An 18,779-nucleotide genomic window follows, 5' to 3' on the forward strand; every position below is an offset into this window, starting at 1 on the left:
TATAGGAATGCCACTGATTTCTGTGCATTGATTTTATTCCTGCCACTTTACTGAATTCCTGTATGAGTTCTAGCAGTTTTGGGGTGGAGTCTTCTGGGTTTTCCACATAAAGTATCATATCATCTGCAAAGAGTGAGAGTTTGACTTCTTCTTTGCCAATTTGGATGCCTTTGATTTCTTTTTGTTGTCTGATTGCTGTGGCTAGGACTTCCAATACTATGTTGAATAGCAGTGGTGATAGTGGACATCCCTGCCGTGTTCCTGACCTTAGGGGCAAAGCTCTCAGTTTTTCCCCATTGAGAATGATATTCACTGTAGGTTTTTCATAGATGGCTTTTTATGATATTGAGGTATGTACTCTCTATCCCTATATTCTGAAGAGTTTTGATCAAGAAAGGATGCTGTACTTTGTCAAACGGTTTTTCTGCATCTATTGAGAGGATCATATGATTCTTGTTCTTTCTTTTATTAATGTATTGTATCCCATTGATTGATTTGCGGATGTTAAACCAACCTTGCAGCCTAGGGATAAATCCCACTTGGTCATGGTGAATAATCCATTTAATGCACTGTTAGATCCTATTGGGTAGTATTTTGGTGAGAATTTTTGCATCCATGTTCATCAAGGATATTTGTCTGTAATTCTCCTTTTTGATGGGGTCTTTGTCTGGTTTTGGGATCAAGGTAATGATGGCCTCATAAAACGAGTTTGGAAGTTTTCCTTCCATTTCTATTTTTTGGAACAGTTTCAGAAGAATAAGTAGTAATTCTTCTTGAAATGTTTGGTAGAATTCCCCTGGGAAGCCATCTGGCCCTGGGCTTTTGTTTTTTGGGAGATTTTTGATGACTGCTTCAATTTCCTTAGTGGTTATAGGTCTGTTCAGGTTTTCTATTTCTTCCTGGTTCAGTTTTGGTAGTTGATACATCTCTAGGAATGCATCCATTTCTTCCAGATTATCTAATTTGCTGGCATAGAGTTGCTCATAATATGTTCTTATAATTGTTGTATTTCTTTGGTGTTGGTTGTGATCTCTCCTCTTTCATTCATGATTTTGTTGATTTGGGTCATTTCTCTTTTGTTTTTGATAAGTCTGGCCAGAAGTTTAGCAATCTTGTTAATTCTTTCAAAGAACCAGCTCCTAGTTTCATTGATCTGTTTTACTATTCTTTTGGTTTCTATTTCATTGATTTCTGCTCTGATCTTTATTATTTCTCTTCTCCTGTTGGGTTTAGGCTTTATTTGCTGTTCTTTCTCCAGCTCCTCTAGGTGTAGGGTTAGGTTGTGTATTTGAGACCTTTCTTGTTTCTTGAGAAAGGCTTGTATTGCTATATACTTTCCTCTTAGGACTGTCTTTGCTGTATCCCAAAGGTTTTGAACAGTTGTGTTTTCATTTCCATTGGTTTCCATGAATTTTTTAAATTCCTCTTTAATTTCCTGGTTGACCCATTCGTTCTATAGTAGGATGCTCTTTAGCCTCTATGTACTTGAGTTCTTTCTGACTTTCCTCTTGTGATTGAGTTCTAGTTTCAAAGCATTGTGGTCTGAAAATATGCAGGGAATGATCCCAATCTTTTGGTACCGGTTGAGACCTGATTTGTGACCTAGGATGTGATCTATTCTGGAGAATGTTCCATGGACACTAGAGAAGAATGTGTATTCCGTTGCTTTGGGATGGAATGTTCTGAATATATCTGTGAAGTCCCATTTGGTCCAGTGTGTCATTTAAAGTCTTTATTTCCTTGTTGATCTTTTGCTTAGATGATCTGTCCATTTCACTGAGGGGGGTGTTAAAGTCCCTCACTATTTTTGTATTATTGTTGATGTGTTTCTGTGCTTTTGTTATTTAGTTCCTTATATAATTGGCTGCTCCCATGTTAGGGGCATAGATATTTAAATTGTTAGATCTTCTTGTTGGATAGACCCTTTAAGTAGGATATAGTGTCCTTCCTCATCTCTTATTACCATCTTTGGTTTAAAATCTAATTTGTCTGATATAAGGATTGCCACCCCAGCTTTTTTTTGGTGTCCATTAGCATGGTAAATGGTTTTCCACCCCTTCACTTTCAATCTGGGGGTGTCTTTGGGTCTAAAATGAGTCTCTTGCAGACAGCATATCGATGAGTCTTGTTTTTTTATCTAGTCTGATAGCCTGTGTCTTTTGATTGGGGCATTTAGCCCATTTACATTCAGGGTAACTATTGAAAGATAGGAATTTAGTGCCATTGTATTGCCTGTAAGGTGACTGTTACTGTATATTGTCTGTGTTCCTTTCTGGTCTATGTTGCTTTTAGGGTCTCTTTTTGCTTAGAGAACCCCTTTCACTATGTCTTGTAGGGCTGGTTTCGTGTTTGCAAATTCCTTTAGGTTTTGTTTGTCCTGAAAGCTTTTTATCTCTCCTATTTTCAATGACAGCCTAGCTGGATATAGTATTCTTGGCTGCATATTTTTCGCATTTAGTGCTTTGAATATATCCTGCCAGTCCTTTCTGGCCTGCCAGGTCTCTTTGGATAGGTCTGTTGCCAATCTAATGTTTCTACCATTGTAGGTTACATCTCTCTTCTCCCAAGCTGCTTTCAGGATTTTCTCTTTGTCTCTGAGACTTGTAAGTTTTACTATTAGATGTCAGGGTGTTGACCTATTTTTATTGATTTTGAGAGGGGTTCTCTGTGCCTCCTGGATTTTGATGCCTGTTTCCTTCCCCAAATTAGGGAAGTTCTTTGCTATAATTTGTTCCAATATACCTTCTGCTCCTCTCTCTCTTTCTTCTTCTTCTGAGATCCCAATTATTCTCATGTTGTCTCATCTTACGGTATCACTTATAGCTAGAATTCTGCCCTCGTGATCCAGTAGTTGTTTATCTCTTTTTGTCACCTTCTTTATTTTCCATCATTTGGTCTTCTATATCACTAGTTCTCTCTTCTGCCTCATTTATCCTAGCAGTTAGAGCCTCCATTTTTTATTCCACCTCATTAATAGCCTTTTTGATTTCAACTTGGTTAGATTTTAGTTCTTTTATTTCTCCAGAAAGGATTTCTCTAATAACTTCCATGCTTTTTTCAAGCCCAGCTAGTATCTTTTAAATCATCATTCTGAACTCTAGTTCTGACATCGTACTAATGTCCATATTGATTAGGTCCCTGGCAGTCAGTACTGTCTCTTGTTCTTTTTGTTGAGATGATTTTTTCCATCTTGTCATTTTGTCCAGAGGAGAATAGATGAATGAGAGAATAAAATGCTAACAGGGTAACAAGGTCCCTAGAAAATATACTCTAAACAAATCAGAAAAGACCTGAAACTGGGGGAAAAGAAAGAAAAAAGAAAAAGATAAAAACAATCTAAAACAAAACAAAACAAAAAAACCAGAATATGATCAAATATGATCAGGCTGGTACACAGATCAGTGCCACACACTAGATTTTGGGTATATTTTGGTTTGTTAGAAGAAAGTGCCTCCTAAAATTTTAAAGAAAGAAAAACTTCTATATGTACAAAAATAAGGGTTAATATGATGAAGGGATGGAATATGACTATAAAGATGAAAATTATAAAAGATTTTATAAAAGGAATTGATAAGATAAGAAGTTGGTTGAAAAAAGAGAGAAGAGGATTTAAAAAAAAAAAAGGAGGAGAGAATGTGATCAGGCAGGAGACTAGAACAAAGCCATACAGTAGAGATTTAGGGTATATTTTGATGTGTTATAAGAAACTGTATCCCAAAATTTTAAAGAGAGAACAACTTATATATATATACCAAAAATAAGGATAACTGCTATGAAGGGATAGAGTATGACTCTAAAAATGAAAAATAAAAAATATTTTTTAAAAAAAGGGATTGATAAGATGTTGGTTGAAAAAGGGAAAAAGAAAAATTCAAAAAAAAAAAGACAGGTAAAAAAAAAAACTAACTTTGAAAGACTAAAGAATCATGGTAAAAAAGCCGTGAATTCTATGTGCAGTAGTCCCCTAGCACTGGAGTTCGGCCATTCTCATTGATTGGTAAACTTGTCTTGGCTGGCTGTTCTTGCTGATCTTCTGGGGGAGGGGCCTGTTGCCATGGTTCCCAAGTGTCTTTGCCGGAGGCGGAATTGCCCCGTCCTTGCTCGTCCAGGCTAAGTAATCTGCTCGGGTTTGCTCTCAGGAGCTTTTGTTCCCTGCAAGCTTTCCGTACAGCTTTGGAGGAGGAGAGTGAAAATGGCAGCCTCCCAAGCTCCGGGGCCGAGAACTCGGGGCCCCACTCCTCAGTGCGCCCCCAGAGAAAAGCAGTCAGTCACTCCTGTCTCCCTGGTCTCCAGCCGCCCTCCATGCTCACCCGGCCTGTGACCAAGTGTTTCTATCTCTGGCACACGACCCCATGTGGAGTCTCCAAACCCAGCAGATCCCTGCGGTGTGCTCCTGCGCCGCTCCTCCCGGGGGAGGAAGGGGAGTCTCCCCATATCTGCCGCTTGTTGGGTCCCTGCTGGAGGAGCAGGGGCCCAACTGTGCCATGGATCACGGTTTATGACAACCCTGAGCTGAGAGCCCGCGCCTCAGCTCTGTCTCTGCAGCCGGCTTATCTGCTCCGATACCTGGGAGCTCTGCTGCACTCAGGCACCCCCGGTCTTTCTGTGACCCCAAGGGTCCTGAGACCACACTGTCCCAGCTAGGGTTCCACCGCCCGCTTAGCCACTGGAGCGATGTTCCTCAGTGGAGCCGATAAAAGTTCCGGTTTTGTGCTCCGCTGCTCTATCACTTGCCAGAAGCGGCTGATGGAGGCCTCTTTCCCGGCCATCTACCCTCCCAAATATCGCCTTGGATCACTTCTCCACACATCCTACCTTCCAGAAAGTGGTCACTTTTCTGTTCAGAGAGTTGTTGCTATTCTTTTCTTTGATCTCCTGTTGAGTTTGTAGGTGTTCAGAATGGTTTGATCCCTATCCAGCTGAATTCCTGGGACCAGACAAAATCCAGATCTCCTACACCTCCGCCATCTTGCTCCCAACGTAAATTACTCATGTTCTTATCCAGAGAAAACCACTTTGAATAGCCAGCAAATTAAGTAGCTAGCCATTTCTATAAATGTATGCATTTTTGAAAAATAAGGGTGAATCTTGACATATCATTTTGTAACTTTTTTATCTTGAACAATCTTGGATGACCATCTTTCCAGGTCAAATACTACAACATGAATTTTAATGACTATATAGTAGTAGATTGTATGGCTCCACTCCTCTTTATGCCTTTTGTTGGTCACTGGATGATTTCCAAAAGTTTCACTAGTAAGAACAACAAGCAAGATGTCTTAGCTAAAATTTTGCTCTTTTCCCTTATTATTTCATTGGGCTAAATTCCAAGAGATAGAATTTGTGTCTATGGTTATGTGCATGGGTATATGTATCTGACGTATAACAACTTATACTCTATTCAGTGTTATTTCTAATTGCCTGCTTCTCCCTCCCCCTGACTACTAGAAATACCTTTTAAAAAATAGCTTCCTTCATTCTCATACAGTTCTGTGACATAAGCTGTTATCATCCCTGTTAAGACAAATGAAGGCACTGAAACATAGAGCTCAGGCAGCTCAAAGTCAACTGGTAGGGTAGCAGGGCATACTTTGAGTTTTGATCTGTCTGATGTTCAAGTTCATGGCCCTCAAAGATAATGAGGCTATTATAGGAGGCTATTACATTTACTGAGCTCCTGCAGACAGAAGATTCTTCCCAAGCTCATCTGGTCCAGTCTCCATAGGGGGCTTTACCTCATCCATCCCAGGCAGATGGATTAGAAGTTGAGGTGTAAAATTCTTTGCTCTCCTTGGTTTCTGGTTCTTGTTTTCAGTCACCACTGGAGCAAGAGGGTGTTCCGTCAGACCAGCTCAGCTCTTCACTCCAGCCACCTCCTGTTATGCAGAATCTTCTTCCTATCTGCTTCCTCCTTCAGGTCTTAGACGACAAGGGCAAGGTCTTGCCCCCTGGCATGGAGGGAGACTTGGGCATCCGCGTAAAGCCCATCAGGCCTATAGGCATCTTCTCTGGCTATGTGGTGAGGAACCCACTCCTTCCCTCTGTTCCCTGTGGGGATAGTGGACTCTGAGAGGGATGGTGGGGGGCAAAGTTATGTACCTCCCAAGAGATAAACCATGACAGGACATGGGACAAGGGGTGTTCCAAGAATGGGCACTTTGCAGAGAGAAAAAACTGGGTATTCATCCCTGCCATCCTTAACCTACCCCTAAGATTCCTTTTGAAGAATTAATCTTTCTCCCATTACCCTTTTCCACCCCCCCAAAAACTGTTTCATGCCAAAAAAATTTATTGCCCCCATACTACATACAGCAATACTCTCCCAAGGGCAGCTCTGCCCCTCTCCAAGTATCTCTCCCCTGCTCTATGTCATCAATTTCCTTTAGAGCCATGTTAGACATGACATTGAGACTTACCATATAGTTGAAAGCATCCCTATCTTCAGACCTTGGAATGTTAGAAATAGATGATCCTTACTTCCAACCGCCTTGCTGTACAGGTGAGGATGGATGGTGAAGTCAGATTATAAGAGTCAGCCAAGACCGCTACTATTGAAAAAATGGACAGGGAAGGCCTCAAACACACACCTTCTAATACCAGGATGATGAAATAATCACTTAAATAATAAATGCAGTGCTAATAGTTGCTGCCATTTACTGTGTGCTTACTACAAGGTAATGCCCTAGAGCATAGGTGAATAAGTGCATCAATATTATCCATCAGCCTGGACCCTGGGGAGTAGGTGAGAGACACTGGATACAATAATTGAAATAAAGGAGAAAGTTCCAGGTCCATCTGAGGGCTGAGTTTGGCAGGCCCAGGGCAAGATCATCATGTGAAGTTGTTCAATCTACACATTTGTTCCTGCCAGCCCTGGGGCAGAGGAGTTCAGCTTTGCAGTTACAATGACTATGCCTTGCTATGGTCACTAGGACAATCTTGAGAAGACAGCAGCCAACATTCGAGGAGACTTTTGGATCCTTGGAGATCGGGCAATCAAGGATCAAGATGGCTATTTCCAGTACCTAGGGCGGGCAGATGACATCATTAACTCCAGCGGGTGAGCTTGGTTTCTGGGCTGGGAAGGCTAACCCGGATCTTTATTCTGGCTGGCTCTGAACTTTTAGGCTGGCTTAGAGGTTGCGTGTCCAGTGTTCTCTGAAAGACAGGCTCTTCTGCAGGTACCGGATTGGGCCTTCAGAGGTGGAGAATGCCCTGATGGAGCATCCTGCTGTGGTTGAGACAGCTGTAATCAGCAGCCCGGACCCTGTCCGAGGAGAGGTGACATGGGAGCAGCAGCCTGGAGGTTCAAGGTTGGGAGGTGGAGTGTGCAGATTTTGGAGACAAGGGCACACTGCATGGTGCTTAAGATCATGGAATCTGGGGGCTGGAAAGCCCTGCCACTTACCAGCGGTGTGACCTTGGGCAAGTTACTCAGCCTCTTTGAGCCTCAGTTTCCCATCTGTAAGATGAGGTGTTATTGTGAGGAATGTGTTAATATTCATAACGTGCTTGCAACAAGGCCTGGTACATAGCAAGGACCATATGTGGTCTATTATTATGAGGCCACAGGGATTCTTTCCATTCTGCTGGTTGGCATTTGAATCAGAATTTGATTCCTGACCAGAACAGAGGAGGGATTTGAGGCAAGAGATAGAGCCCCGGAGCCATGGGCTTTACAATGAGAATATAAGGAAGAAGAAAGACCCCTTTAATGCTAGGGTTATAGAAACAGGCCCAGATGGAGTCCAACAGAACTTGGTATATGTGTAGAGAAAGGTAAGGTACAGAGGTGTGAGTTAATGTCCAAGTACATTTCGACAAGGTACAAGTTGAATAACATCTTATCTCTGGCAGGTATGGGCCATATCAGCATGGAAATCACAGGAGTCACTAGGCAAGGGAGGCCCAAAGGGATCCCCTATTGAAAATCCCTCTGTGCCAAGCATTGAGCTAAGGCTTGCTATATATGATTTCATTTTATTTCCCATGAATTAAGTATGACAATTGGATCACCCTTTTATAGATGTACAAACTGTAGTTTGGATTGGTTAAACAAATCATTTAGATTTATGATCCCAGTCTTTATTTTTTGCTCTTCTCTTATAAGGAGTTTCTCCCTATCACTGTCTATTATCCCTGGATATGAGGTGGGAGTGGTTTCAATTTACAGTCCTACCTGCCCATCCAATAAGCCACTTGAGAGAGAGCTGGGACCTTAGCCATTGTTATCACTATCGTCTCCCTTTCTCTCACCTAGGTATCTAGAGGCACAGTTGAGGAGATATAAAGGGGGTAGCTGTGTTGGAAGCCTTAACCCTGCTTCTGCATTATTCTAGGAGATAACAACACACAGATCCCTTCTCTCTTGGCCCTCATCTTTGCTGCAGGTGGTGAAGGCATTTGTGGTCCTGGCCCCCCAGTTTCTGTCCGATGACGCAGACCAGCTCACCAAGGAGCTGCAGGAGCATGTGAAGTCAGTAACAGCCCCATACAAGTATCCAAGGAAGGTGAGACCTTTGAGCTCCCTTGTTCCCCCAACTTGAGGAAGGAGAGCTATTTCTCCTCTTGTATTTCTCTTCTTCAGTCTCTGGATGAGGCCTATAATTCCAAAGTTCTGTCTGATTATGACCATCCAGGAGCTATCTGGAGGCTTGAAATTTTGCCTCAGCCTTTAGCTTGCTTTGAATTGAAAGTTGGGTGCTCCCATGGGAATAAGTTCTAGTCAATACCTCATCAAATTCCTACTCTCTGCATTGGGGTCTCACTATTTTTATTCAGGATTCATTCAGTTGTCAGCAACAGAAATCCAACACAAACTTTATTGCTTGCACAGTTGTCCAGGGGTGGGGGCAGCTTTAGTTGTGGCTGGTACCAGGCATTCAAATGATGTAGTCAGGGATGCTTCTTTCACCCCTTGACCTTCTTTCTGTATTGTCTTCATTTCTTAAAATGCTCCCCCTTTGTAATGGCCACCGGCAGCTCCAAACACAGGTTTTTAGCAATTTAGTAAATCGCAGTAATAAAAGAGCATCTTTCCCCCCAAAGGCACCAGCAAAAGTGTTCAGATTGATTCTCATTGGACCAGTTTAGGTCATGGGCCCATCATTAAATAATCCCTAGAACCAGGGTGATGGAACATTCTGATTGGCCAGTTCTGGGTCATGTGCAGGAAAGACGGAGAGAAGACTGCTCTATACCTATGATATGGACTGAAGGGGAGGAGGGTGGCTTCCCACAGGAAAATGGAAGTGCTCTTACCAGAAAAGGCAAAAAGCATAGAATCTGCTCTACCTGTTTTCGCTCTGGGGGCAGGGAACTAAGGCATGGAAGTTGACACTGAAGGGGGACCCAGTTTTTAGAAGTGGGTACAAGATAGGAGCTTGCCCCAGGGGAAAGGAAAAAATCTATATTTCTGAGTCTCGGGTAGAGATGAGAGCAACTATGTTAAGCCTAAAGCTACTGAGATGTGTACAGAACCCAGAAGCTCACTGATGCTTTGTTAGCACAGGCTAATTGTCATAGACGGATTTTCTGAGAAAAAGACTCTGGGAAGGAGATTAACATACAAGAGGTTTATTAGGGAGTGCTTTGGGATCAACAACTGGGGAAAGAAAGAGAAGGGAAGGGAAGAGAAGGGGGCAGGATTGGGCAGAAGGTGAAGGTGCACTGTGATGTAGTCTCACCAGGGGGGCTTCAGCCAACCCCATGGGGAGTTCTGCAGCTAGGACAACCTTTCAGAATTTCCTGAGCTACAGGCAAGGTTGGGAGGGTGCTTTATAGCCCCATGTCGATCAGGCTTGGATGCAGGCTGTGCTGGGATGGGAATGTGGCCCTGGGAAGGGCAGCTCTCCTTGGCTGCAGCAGTCTGGCAGTGGGGGGTGGGGGGTGGGAGGGTTAAATCATTCTTGTAGGGGGCTCTGAGCAGCACATCAGAGGGTCCACCACACAGACTTTCAGCCTCAAACTCACAGTGAGGCAGTCAATATAGCACAGTCTCTGGAATTAGACAGTTGCATTCCAAATTCATCCTCATCACTTACTTAACAATCTCTCTGTGCCTCAGTTTCCTTATCTGTGAAATAGGGAAAATGGTGTTACCCCTTTCTAGGTTGTTACTAAGAAGAGTTAATAATATTTGTAAGACATAAGGCACTCAGAAGACTAGCATATAATAAGCATTTAATAAGTACTTTAAAAGGAAACTAGAACTCTAATCACCCAAAATATTATGAATTTCGAGTTGTAACGGAATATTTTGGAGGACCCAGGGGATCTACAATATAACATTATATTACTCAATAGATGTGTCTCTTTTTAAAAGTCTCTCCCCTAGAATGCTTTCGGCAGCATTCTTTCTATCTCTTCCCTCCTTCCTGAGACCAAACACTTCCTAGATCTCCCCTGTGGCTTCTCTTTACCCTCTATCTACACCCTTTACCCTTCATCTACTCAGTTCGGCCTTGTAGTGCTGAAGCATCCAGAGACCATTGGGAATGAATGAGTGTAGCTGTGTTGAAATAAAACTTCATTTACAAACATAGGAGGAGGGCTGGATTTTGCCAATCCCTGCTTCATTTCACTGTGATTTTTAACAAACCTGTTCCTCGACAAAGTCCAGTCTTGCCTGTGGAAGACCCCCACATCAGCTTTTAAGAAGATAACTTTTTCTATATTGGTATCCCTATTATTATTATTTTTATCAAACCCATGACCATCTGAGTCCTAGACCAATGCCCTGGCAAGCCGAGCCTTGTAACAGGAAGTCTCAGTGAACTGTCTTCATCGTCCATATCTTAGGATTCAGCAATATTAGAGATGGAGGGGTCCTCGACGTCAAACATTTTTTCCCCACAGACATGAAAGATGAAATTGGAGAGATTTTACAGTTCTGCCAACAGGAAATGACTGAGCTGGAATTCAAAGTCAGGTTTCCTAACTCTTAAATATTTACTGTCTGTAGTCCAAGTTAATAACCACAGCTAATATTTCTGAGTGTTTACCTTTCTAGTGTTTACCCATCAAGAATTTAGCCTGCATAATTTCATTTTATCCTCAAATAACCCAACAAAGTTGTTGCTGCCCTCCAGTTAACTCAGTGGGGAAACTGTCTCAGACAAGCCAAGTGACCTGTCCAAAGCCAGGCAGGTGGTAGAGGAGAGACTGCAGCCCAGGGAGTCTGATGTCAAAGCTCAGCTGTCTGAGGACTGCGTCATGTCGTGTTTACTGTGCTGCTTCTCCCCTGTCCTAGGGTATGTCAAACACCATTGATTAGACCTTTATGTCCCATTCCAGCCATTCTCTTCTTACCTTGGTCCCAGAGCACTTTCCAAAGCTTCTTACTGCCTAGGGGCTGCCCTGGGAGTGTTCCAGGCTCAGTCCTCACTCACCTGGAGCCTCTGCCTCAAGAGCTTTTTCTCACCCTATAGCAGTTCTTCTGAAAAATCCAACCCCACTGAGGTTAGAGATGGCCCACCCTGGACTAACTTTTCCCAACAGGTGGAGTTTGTCTCAGAACTGCCCAAGACTGTCACAGGGAAAATCCAGCGGAAGAAGCTTCGAGACAAGGAGTGGAAGACATCTAGGCAAGCTGTGGCCCAGTGACACGTGCACGGGCATCCCTTTGGGTGCAGTACTTCTACATACTTCCATTTCCCTTTGGGCCTTTTGCCTTCCCCTGGGGATATGAGGTTCCTTATGACAAGACAACTGATTTCTGTCTTTCCCTGGTTATTAGCACAAAATCTTGCCATATTAGATGTTGAAAGAAGAAAGGGAGGGAATGAGAGAGAGGAAAGGAGAGGGGAAGAGAGAAAAAAAGAAAGAAAAATTAGAGAAAGAATGAAACAGCAAAAGAAAGCCATTAGGAACGAAAAGGAGGGAGGGCAGGAAGGCGGGATGGAGGGATGGAGGAAAGAAAATTGGAGGAAGGGAGAGAAAGAGAAGAAGGAAGGGAGGGAAGGAGGAAATAAAAAAGCTCAATAAATCATCAAAAGGAATGAGATCTTGCCATTTGCAATGACGTGGATGGAACTGGAGGGTGTTATGCTGAGCGAAATAAGTCAAAAAGAGAAAGACATGTATCATATGACCTCATTGATATGAGGAATTCTTAATCTCAGGAAACAAACTGAGGGTTGCTGGAGTGGGGGGTGGGGTGGGAGGGATGGGGTGGCTGGGTGATAGACACTGGGGAGGGTATGTGCTCTGGTAAGCGCTGTGAATTGTGCAAGATTGTTGAATCTCAGATCTGTACCTCTGAAATAATGCAATATATGTTAAGAAAAAAAAAAAAGATAGCAGGAGGGGAAGAATGAAGGGGGGGAATCAGAGGGGGAGACGAACCGTGAGGGACGATGGACTCTGAAAAACAAACTGAGGGTTCTAGAGGGGAGGGGGGTGAGAGGATGGGTTAGCCTGGTGGTGGGTATTGAGGAGGGCACGTTCTGCATGGAGCACTGGGTGTTATGCACAAACAATGAATCATGGGTCACTACATCAAAAACTAATGATGTAATGTATGGTGATTAACATAACAATAAAAAAATTTTTAAAAAAGCTCAATAAAAATAGTAAGAGAGACTGAAAAAGAAAAATGATGGAAAACAGGAGAAGGGGGAGCAACTAATGATTACTTCTACAGATAGATAAACAGACAGTGGCAGAGTCCAGCAGAATCCTGGATCTTAGGAAGGAAATGAAAGGTCAAGATACTCCATCTCACCCCTGGACAGGCCTCCATACAGACAGGCTTGCACACGTGGTTAGGACATTGGAGGCCTCCCCAAGTCACCCCAAATCTCAGGATAGTCATGAGCAGAGGGGGGGAATCTCCATTTATTGGGCCCTTGCCATATGCCAGACACTGTCCTAGGCGTTTTATAAATACTACCATGTTTCACCTCTGTGTGGCATCTACAAAGCTCAGAACATAGGTGTGGAAACCGTATAGGCACCTCAAGGAAAGTGTCCCTTCTCCCTGGCTCATGTTTGTGGTAGTATCTACTCTTCCTATAATCAAGTAATAAAATCATTTTTAAATCAAGACCACGGGGATTGTCTTTGGAGAAGGTAAAGAAGGGGAGGGCGGCACTGAATGATGAGCCACAAACTTTGTTCCTGGGGCCTCTGGGGGCTTCATTTCCAACGCAGGGATGGAGGATGAATCTTCCTAGCAGGTTCAAGTGAGCTGGAGAAAGCAAAGGATCTCTGAGGGTCTAGGCTCTTCTCCGTCAGAATACTTAGTAATAATGGCAACAACAGTAATAAGAACATCAATCATTTATCAAGCTCTTGCCAAGTATCAGGCACTATGACAAACAAATATATATATTGATTAATGTTCACAGTCACCCCTTGATTGAGGTACTCATATTTTTCCCATTTTCCAGAAGAGAAAACAAAGACTTGGAGAGATCAAGTGATATTCCCCAAAGCCACGTAGCTAGTAAATGACAGCTACAGGTTCAAACCTAGACCCATTTGCCTACAACACCTATGCATCCTTTCCTTTCACTTGCCTTCTCTTCCAGCCCCTGACAAATACCCGCTCACTAGGCATGTGATCTGATGAGCACTGGGTGTTAGACTCAACTAATGAATCATTGAACACTACATCAAAAACTAATGATGTGCTATATGTTGGCTAATTGAACTTAATTTTAAAAAATGAAAAAAAATACCCACTAGAATGTGTACATCCTGTGATATACTCCTCCTGGAATCCACTGGATGACACCAGAGTTTTATGTTCGGCCTAGTAGAGAAACACAGTCTCCTAATCAAATAGCAAAACTTTTTGTCTTTCTCAGTCTGGATTTATCTATGTTTAAGGGAGCATCATTTAACTGACAGCTTCCAAAAATTTAAAATCGAGCAGATTGTTCATTTTGACACTTTATCATTTTTTATCATGTCCCCTTCCTCCATGGCCAGCTCATAGGCTCAGGAATGACTGATGATGGGAACCTGTATCTTTAGGGGAAATGTATGACCTACCCAAAGTATACCATCTGACTGTCCTCCCTCCACTCCGTCCCCTTCTCCAGACAGCTTGTATAAAGTAATCATAATATTTAGCCAGTCCTTTTCACAAAGATCGGCTTCCTGTGCCTATAATGAAATCATTGAATATGGTCTTTTTCAGGATGAGATAAAGATAGACCACCTCATCCTTCCTATCCTTATCTAGCAAAAGCCTGTAAGATACCCCAGTAACCCTGAGAACCAAGAAGTAAGGGTTACCAAGTCCCAGTGGTCCAGTATGGGATGTGTACAACTTCCCTGGGCAACCATTAGCTCTAGGGGGATCCCCAGGCTAACCAATTTGTGTGTGTGTTGGTGGCATAAGGTGTCCTAGGCTTGCTGCCATTATTTTTATATGGAAGGAGGAACTTAGCCTGGGAAGGTACACTCAGTATTATTTCAACATCAGGTTCAAGTTCTGAAGTGATAAAAGGAGGATTATTTTAACACATGCATAAATGGTTTGGACTTCATCTGAAGAGTAACAGTGCATTTCTAAATGATTACTTTAGTAGCTGAAAGGTGAATACATTAGAGGAGAATTTGAGAAATTCTTTTTCCTTTTAATATTTAATTATTTATGTAATCTTTATACCCAACATGGGACTTGAACTCATTCCCCCGAGATCAAGAGTCACATGCTCTTCTGACTAAGCCAGCCAAGTGCCCCAAATTTGAGAAATTCCTAGAAGAAGAAATTCTGCTTCTTAGAACTTTGTGACTTAGTGACTAAATAAGGTAGGTGGGGTTAAGGGAAAAGAGGCACTTAAGGATGATGTCTAGATTTTTTATTAGTTACACTGGGTAGGTGATTATAACACTTTCTGAGAGAAACAGGTTTGAGGTGGGAATATTGAATTCAGTTGTGGTCATGTTAATATAGGTCATAACAAGGGCAGCATATATTTAGTAATCAGTTGGGTATTTAAGTTTGGACTCAGGGGAGAGGTCATGATTTAGATGTGGTTTTGGAACTTATCCAGAGAAAGAGAGAGAGAATGAGATTGCAAGTTCATAGGAAATGAGAAGAACTATTCGCTGAAAATAGGTCCTTGGAGGACAAGGATATCTAAAGAGAAGAAAGAGGAAGAGGATCCTGTGGACAATATTGAGATAGAAGACTCAGAAAAGGCAAGGTGTGATAACAGAAAGAAGAGAGCAATTAAAGAGTTCATTAACATTGCCCAGAATGGCCAAGGGTCAGAACTGGAAGCAAGAACATTAGAAAACTTACTTCCAGAAAAAAACCCCAAACAAAACAACAGCTTGAATGAGTAAATAAGGGGAGAAAAATTAGCTATGGGTTATGACATATAGAAAAGATGGTGACAGCTAAAGTAGTCTACTCTGTCCAATAACCATTAATTGGAAGAGGAAGGAACAGAAGAAAATACATAATCAAGGAAGCAACTTTTGGAGGAGGGAGGCACTTGAACAAGTGTGGTGAACATTGCTTTTCTCCTGTTGTTATGGCCTGAATTGTGTCCCCCCAATTTCATATGTTGAAACCCTAACCCCCAGTACCTCAGAATGTGACTGTATTTGGAGATAAGGTGTTCAAAGAGGCAATTAAGTTAAAATGAGGTTATTAGAGTGGGCCTCATCCAACCTGACCGGCATGCTTAAAAGAAGAGCCGATTAGGACCCACAGAAGGATACCAGGGGTGCATTGCACAGACGGATGACCATGTGAAGAGGTAGCAAAGAGGATGGTTATCTGCAAGCCAAGAGGAAACCAACCCTGCCAGCATCATGATCTTGGACTTCCAGCCTCCAGAATTGTGAGAAAATAAATGTCTATTGTCTAAACCACCCAGTGTGTGGTGTTTTGTTACAGCAGCCCTAGCGGACTAATACACCTACTCAGTGGCCTTCCCCACAGTCACTTCTACACCACCTTGTTCCTTGCTAAAGGAACTCTGATTTTGTCCAGAACCAGAGTGAGCTCACCCTTCCCATTGAGTCAATTAGAAATTCTCAGTTTGTGACTTCTAGGTCCTCTGCTCCTGTGTGGTAGAGTAGATTTGTTTTCTAGCAAATATTTGCTCTCTACTCACCCCCTACCCCATACACATCCTCCTACAGGGAGGAATATGACTCTCTGCTCCTTGCTGTTGAGCTTCGTCTGTGGCTTGTTTTGGCCAATAGAATGTTTCGTGTGTGTGTGTGTGTGTGTGTGTGTTTTTTAAAGATTTTATTTATTTATTTGAGAGAGAGAGAATGAGAGAGAGCACATGAGAGGGGGGAGGATCAGAGGGAGAAGCAGACTCCCTGCTGAGCAGGGAGCCCGATGTGGGACTCGATCCAGGGACTCCAGGATCATGACCTGAGCCGAAGACAGTCGCTTAACCAACTGAGCCACCCAGGCGCCCTGTGTGTGTGTTTTTAAAGATTTTATTTATTTATTTGACAGATAGAGAGCACAAGTAGGCAGAGTGGCAGGCAGAGGGAGAGGGAGAAGCAGGCTCTCCGCTGAGCAGGGAGCTGGATGCGGGGCTCGATCCCAGGACCCTGGGATCATGACCTGAGCTGAAGGCAGACACTTAACTCACTGAGCCACCCAGGTGCCCCTGGCCAATAGAATGTTAACAGAGATGATGCAAACAGAAGTTTTAAATGTACTTACAGGGTTTGGCTTGATTTTGGGTGCCTCTGCTGACCACTATGGAAAGAGCCACTAGTCTGAGATTCGTGAGAGAGAGAAATGTGTGTTAAATAAATGTGTGCCACTGTTTGTTATGCAATACTATCATAACAATAAACAACGGATCAAACCTTCATTTCCCTTTTTTTAACAAAAAGTGAACAAGACTGGTCTCAAGTATTTGGCAGGGAACTCTATCGGAAATGGGGTTTAATAACAGCAACAATTTTTGCTTTCTCTGTATTCATTTCTAGTTTCTTCCTTGTGGCAAGTAAAATAATTGCTTAATTAGGGACACCTGGGTGGCTCCATCAGTTAAGCCACTGCTTTCGGCTCAGGTCACGATCCCAGAGTCCTGGGATCAAGCCCCGCATTGGGCTCCCTGTTCAGCGGGAGGCCTGTTTCTCCCTCTGCCTGCCGCTCCCCCTGCTTGCTCAGCCTCTGTCTCTCTCTCTGTGACAAATAAATAAAAATCTTTAAAAAAATAATGATTGCTTAATTATAGTAGTGGTACAGAGCTTCATTTGGACTGCCATGGGTTTTTGTTGTTTCATTTAACATTTTAAGGAAATTGATGTAAAGGAGAATATTGAATAAATAAGAGTAGAGGTAATCGTGCATGGTTATAGCAAAAAAGAAGGAAGGGAGGGAGGGAGAGGTGGGAGGAAAAGAAGAAGGAAAGAAACAAGGAAAGAAGGAAAGAAAGAAAGAGAAGAAATGAAGGTGAGATATGGCTAAGTCTGAGAAACAGTAAGAATGGGACAAGATTACAAGAGAAGGAAGGAATGGGACCAGAATGAAAACCTGAAAGAAAAGGTAAATACTGTCATCTTCACCTAAAAGGAAGTAGCTAGCCAAGGATCCATGGCAAAAGGAGCCAAATTTTATTTTTTTATTTTTTATTTATATTTAAGGAATATACTTTTTAAAGTTTTAATTTTAATTCCAGTTAGTTAATGGGGCGCCTGGCTGGCTCAGTTGTTTAAGCGGCTCACTCGATTTCAGCTCAGGTCATGATCTCGGGGTTGTGGAAATCGAGCCCTGCAAAGGGCTCCGGGCTCAGCGGGGAGTTGACTTGGGAATCTCTCTTTCTCCTTCTGAACCTACCCCCCTCTCTAAAAAAAGATTAAAAATAAAATAAAATTCCAGTTGGTTAACATACACTGTGATAGTAGTTGCAGGTGTATAATTCAGTGATTCAGCACACATACAACACCTGGTGCTCATCACAAGTGCGCTCCTTATTCCCCATCACCTCTTTCACCTATCCCCCCACCCTCCGCCCCGGCCCCCAAGAAACAGACTCTTAACTATAGTGCACAAACTGATGGTTACCAGAAAGGGGCCAACTTTGAGAGTGGAAGGCACCCGAGTGAGTCCTAGTTCCGTTGCTGCAGGGACCCGCCCACCGGGAACCGGTCATGCGCCAACATCACCACACAGGTGCAGTAGAGATCCCCGGGCGATGAGGCCCATGGAGGCACCTGGCTGGGTTCACACCAAGCACTAGGAAGAGATTCATGCTTGAGAGGTGCAGTGTGAGGGGTGGAGTGGGGGCCAAGAGAATCAGCTGTAGTCAAAGGTGCAGTCAGCTTGGACACAGCAAATCAGCTCTGAGAACTCCGCTCTTAATTTTAGTTACCTTTTTTTAAAAATTTAATTTAATTTTATTATGTTATGTTAGTTACCTTTAACCAAACCTTCAGTAGGCCGGTAGAGCCAGTCTGTCACCAAAGGAGGGATAAAGGGGAGGAGGGAGCAGGAAGGGGGCGTGTGCTCAGAAGAGCAGGGCTATTTATAGAAACTAAGATCCAGCTTTTTGATGCAGTCTTTTTTTTTTTTTTTTGGTCATTCTTTTCTATCTGCTGGTGGTTATCATTCCATCTCCCATCTCCCTCCATGGTCTGGGTACTCTCAAAAAAAGTGGATCGTGGGGCGCCTGGGTGGCTCAGTAGGTTAAGTGTCTGCCTTTGGTTCAGGTCATGATCTCAGGTCCTGGAATCAAGTCCTACATTGGGCTCCTTGCTCAGCCGGGAGTCTGCTTCTCTCTCTCCCTCTGCCCCTTCCCCGCCTTGTGCTCAAGTGTGCTCTCTTTCTCTCAAATAAATAA

The 18,779-nt window shown here is 43.0% G+C and overlaps 1 protein-coding gene across 1 annotated transcript in view; it reads left to right on the plus strand.

Moving 5' to 3' along the window:
• LOC129045752 (acyl-coenzyme A synthetase ACSM2B, mitochondrial-like) overlaps window positions 1-11,604 on the plus strand; it is a 43,022-nt gene extending 31,418 nt beyond the window's left edge. Inside the window, exons 10-14 of the mRNA XM_064592642.1 lie at window positions 5,918-6,019; window positions 6,933-7,060; window positions 7,182-7,281; window positions 8,391-8,510; window positions 11,500-11,604. Of these exons, the coding sequence (XP_064448712.1) occupies window positions 5,918-6,019; window positions 6,933-7,060; window positions 7,182-7,281; window positions 8,391-8,510; window positions 11,500-11,604 (555 nt within the window). The remainder of the gene's footprint in view (window positions 1-5,917; window positions 6,020-6,932; window positions 7,061-7,181; window positions 7,282-8,390; window positions 8,511-11,499) is intronic.
• Window positions 11,605-18,779: the final 7,175 nt, after the last annotated feature.

Source organism: Mirounga angustirostris, unplaced genomic scaffold, assembly GCF_029215605.1.
Source record: "Mirounga angustirostris isolate CCGP_5_RB_7025 unplaced genomic scaffold, mMirAng1.0.hap1 SCAF_5, whole genome shotgun sequence".
NCBI lineage: Eukaryota > Metazoa > Chordata > Mammalia > Carnivora > Phocidae > Mirounga > Mirounga angustirostris.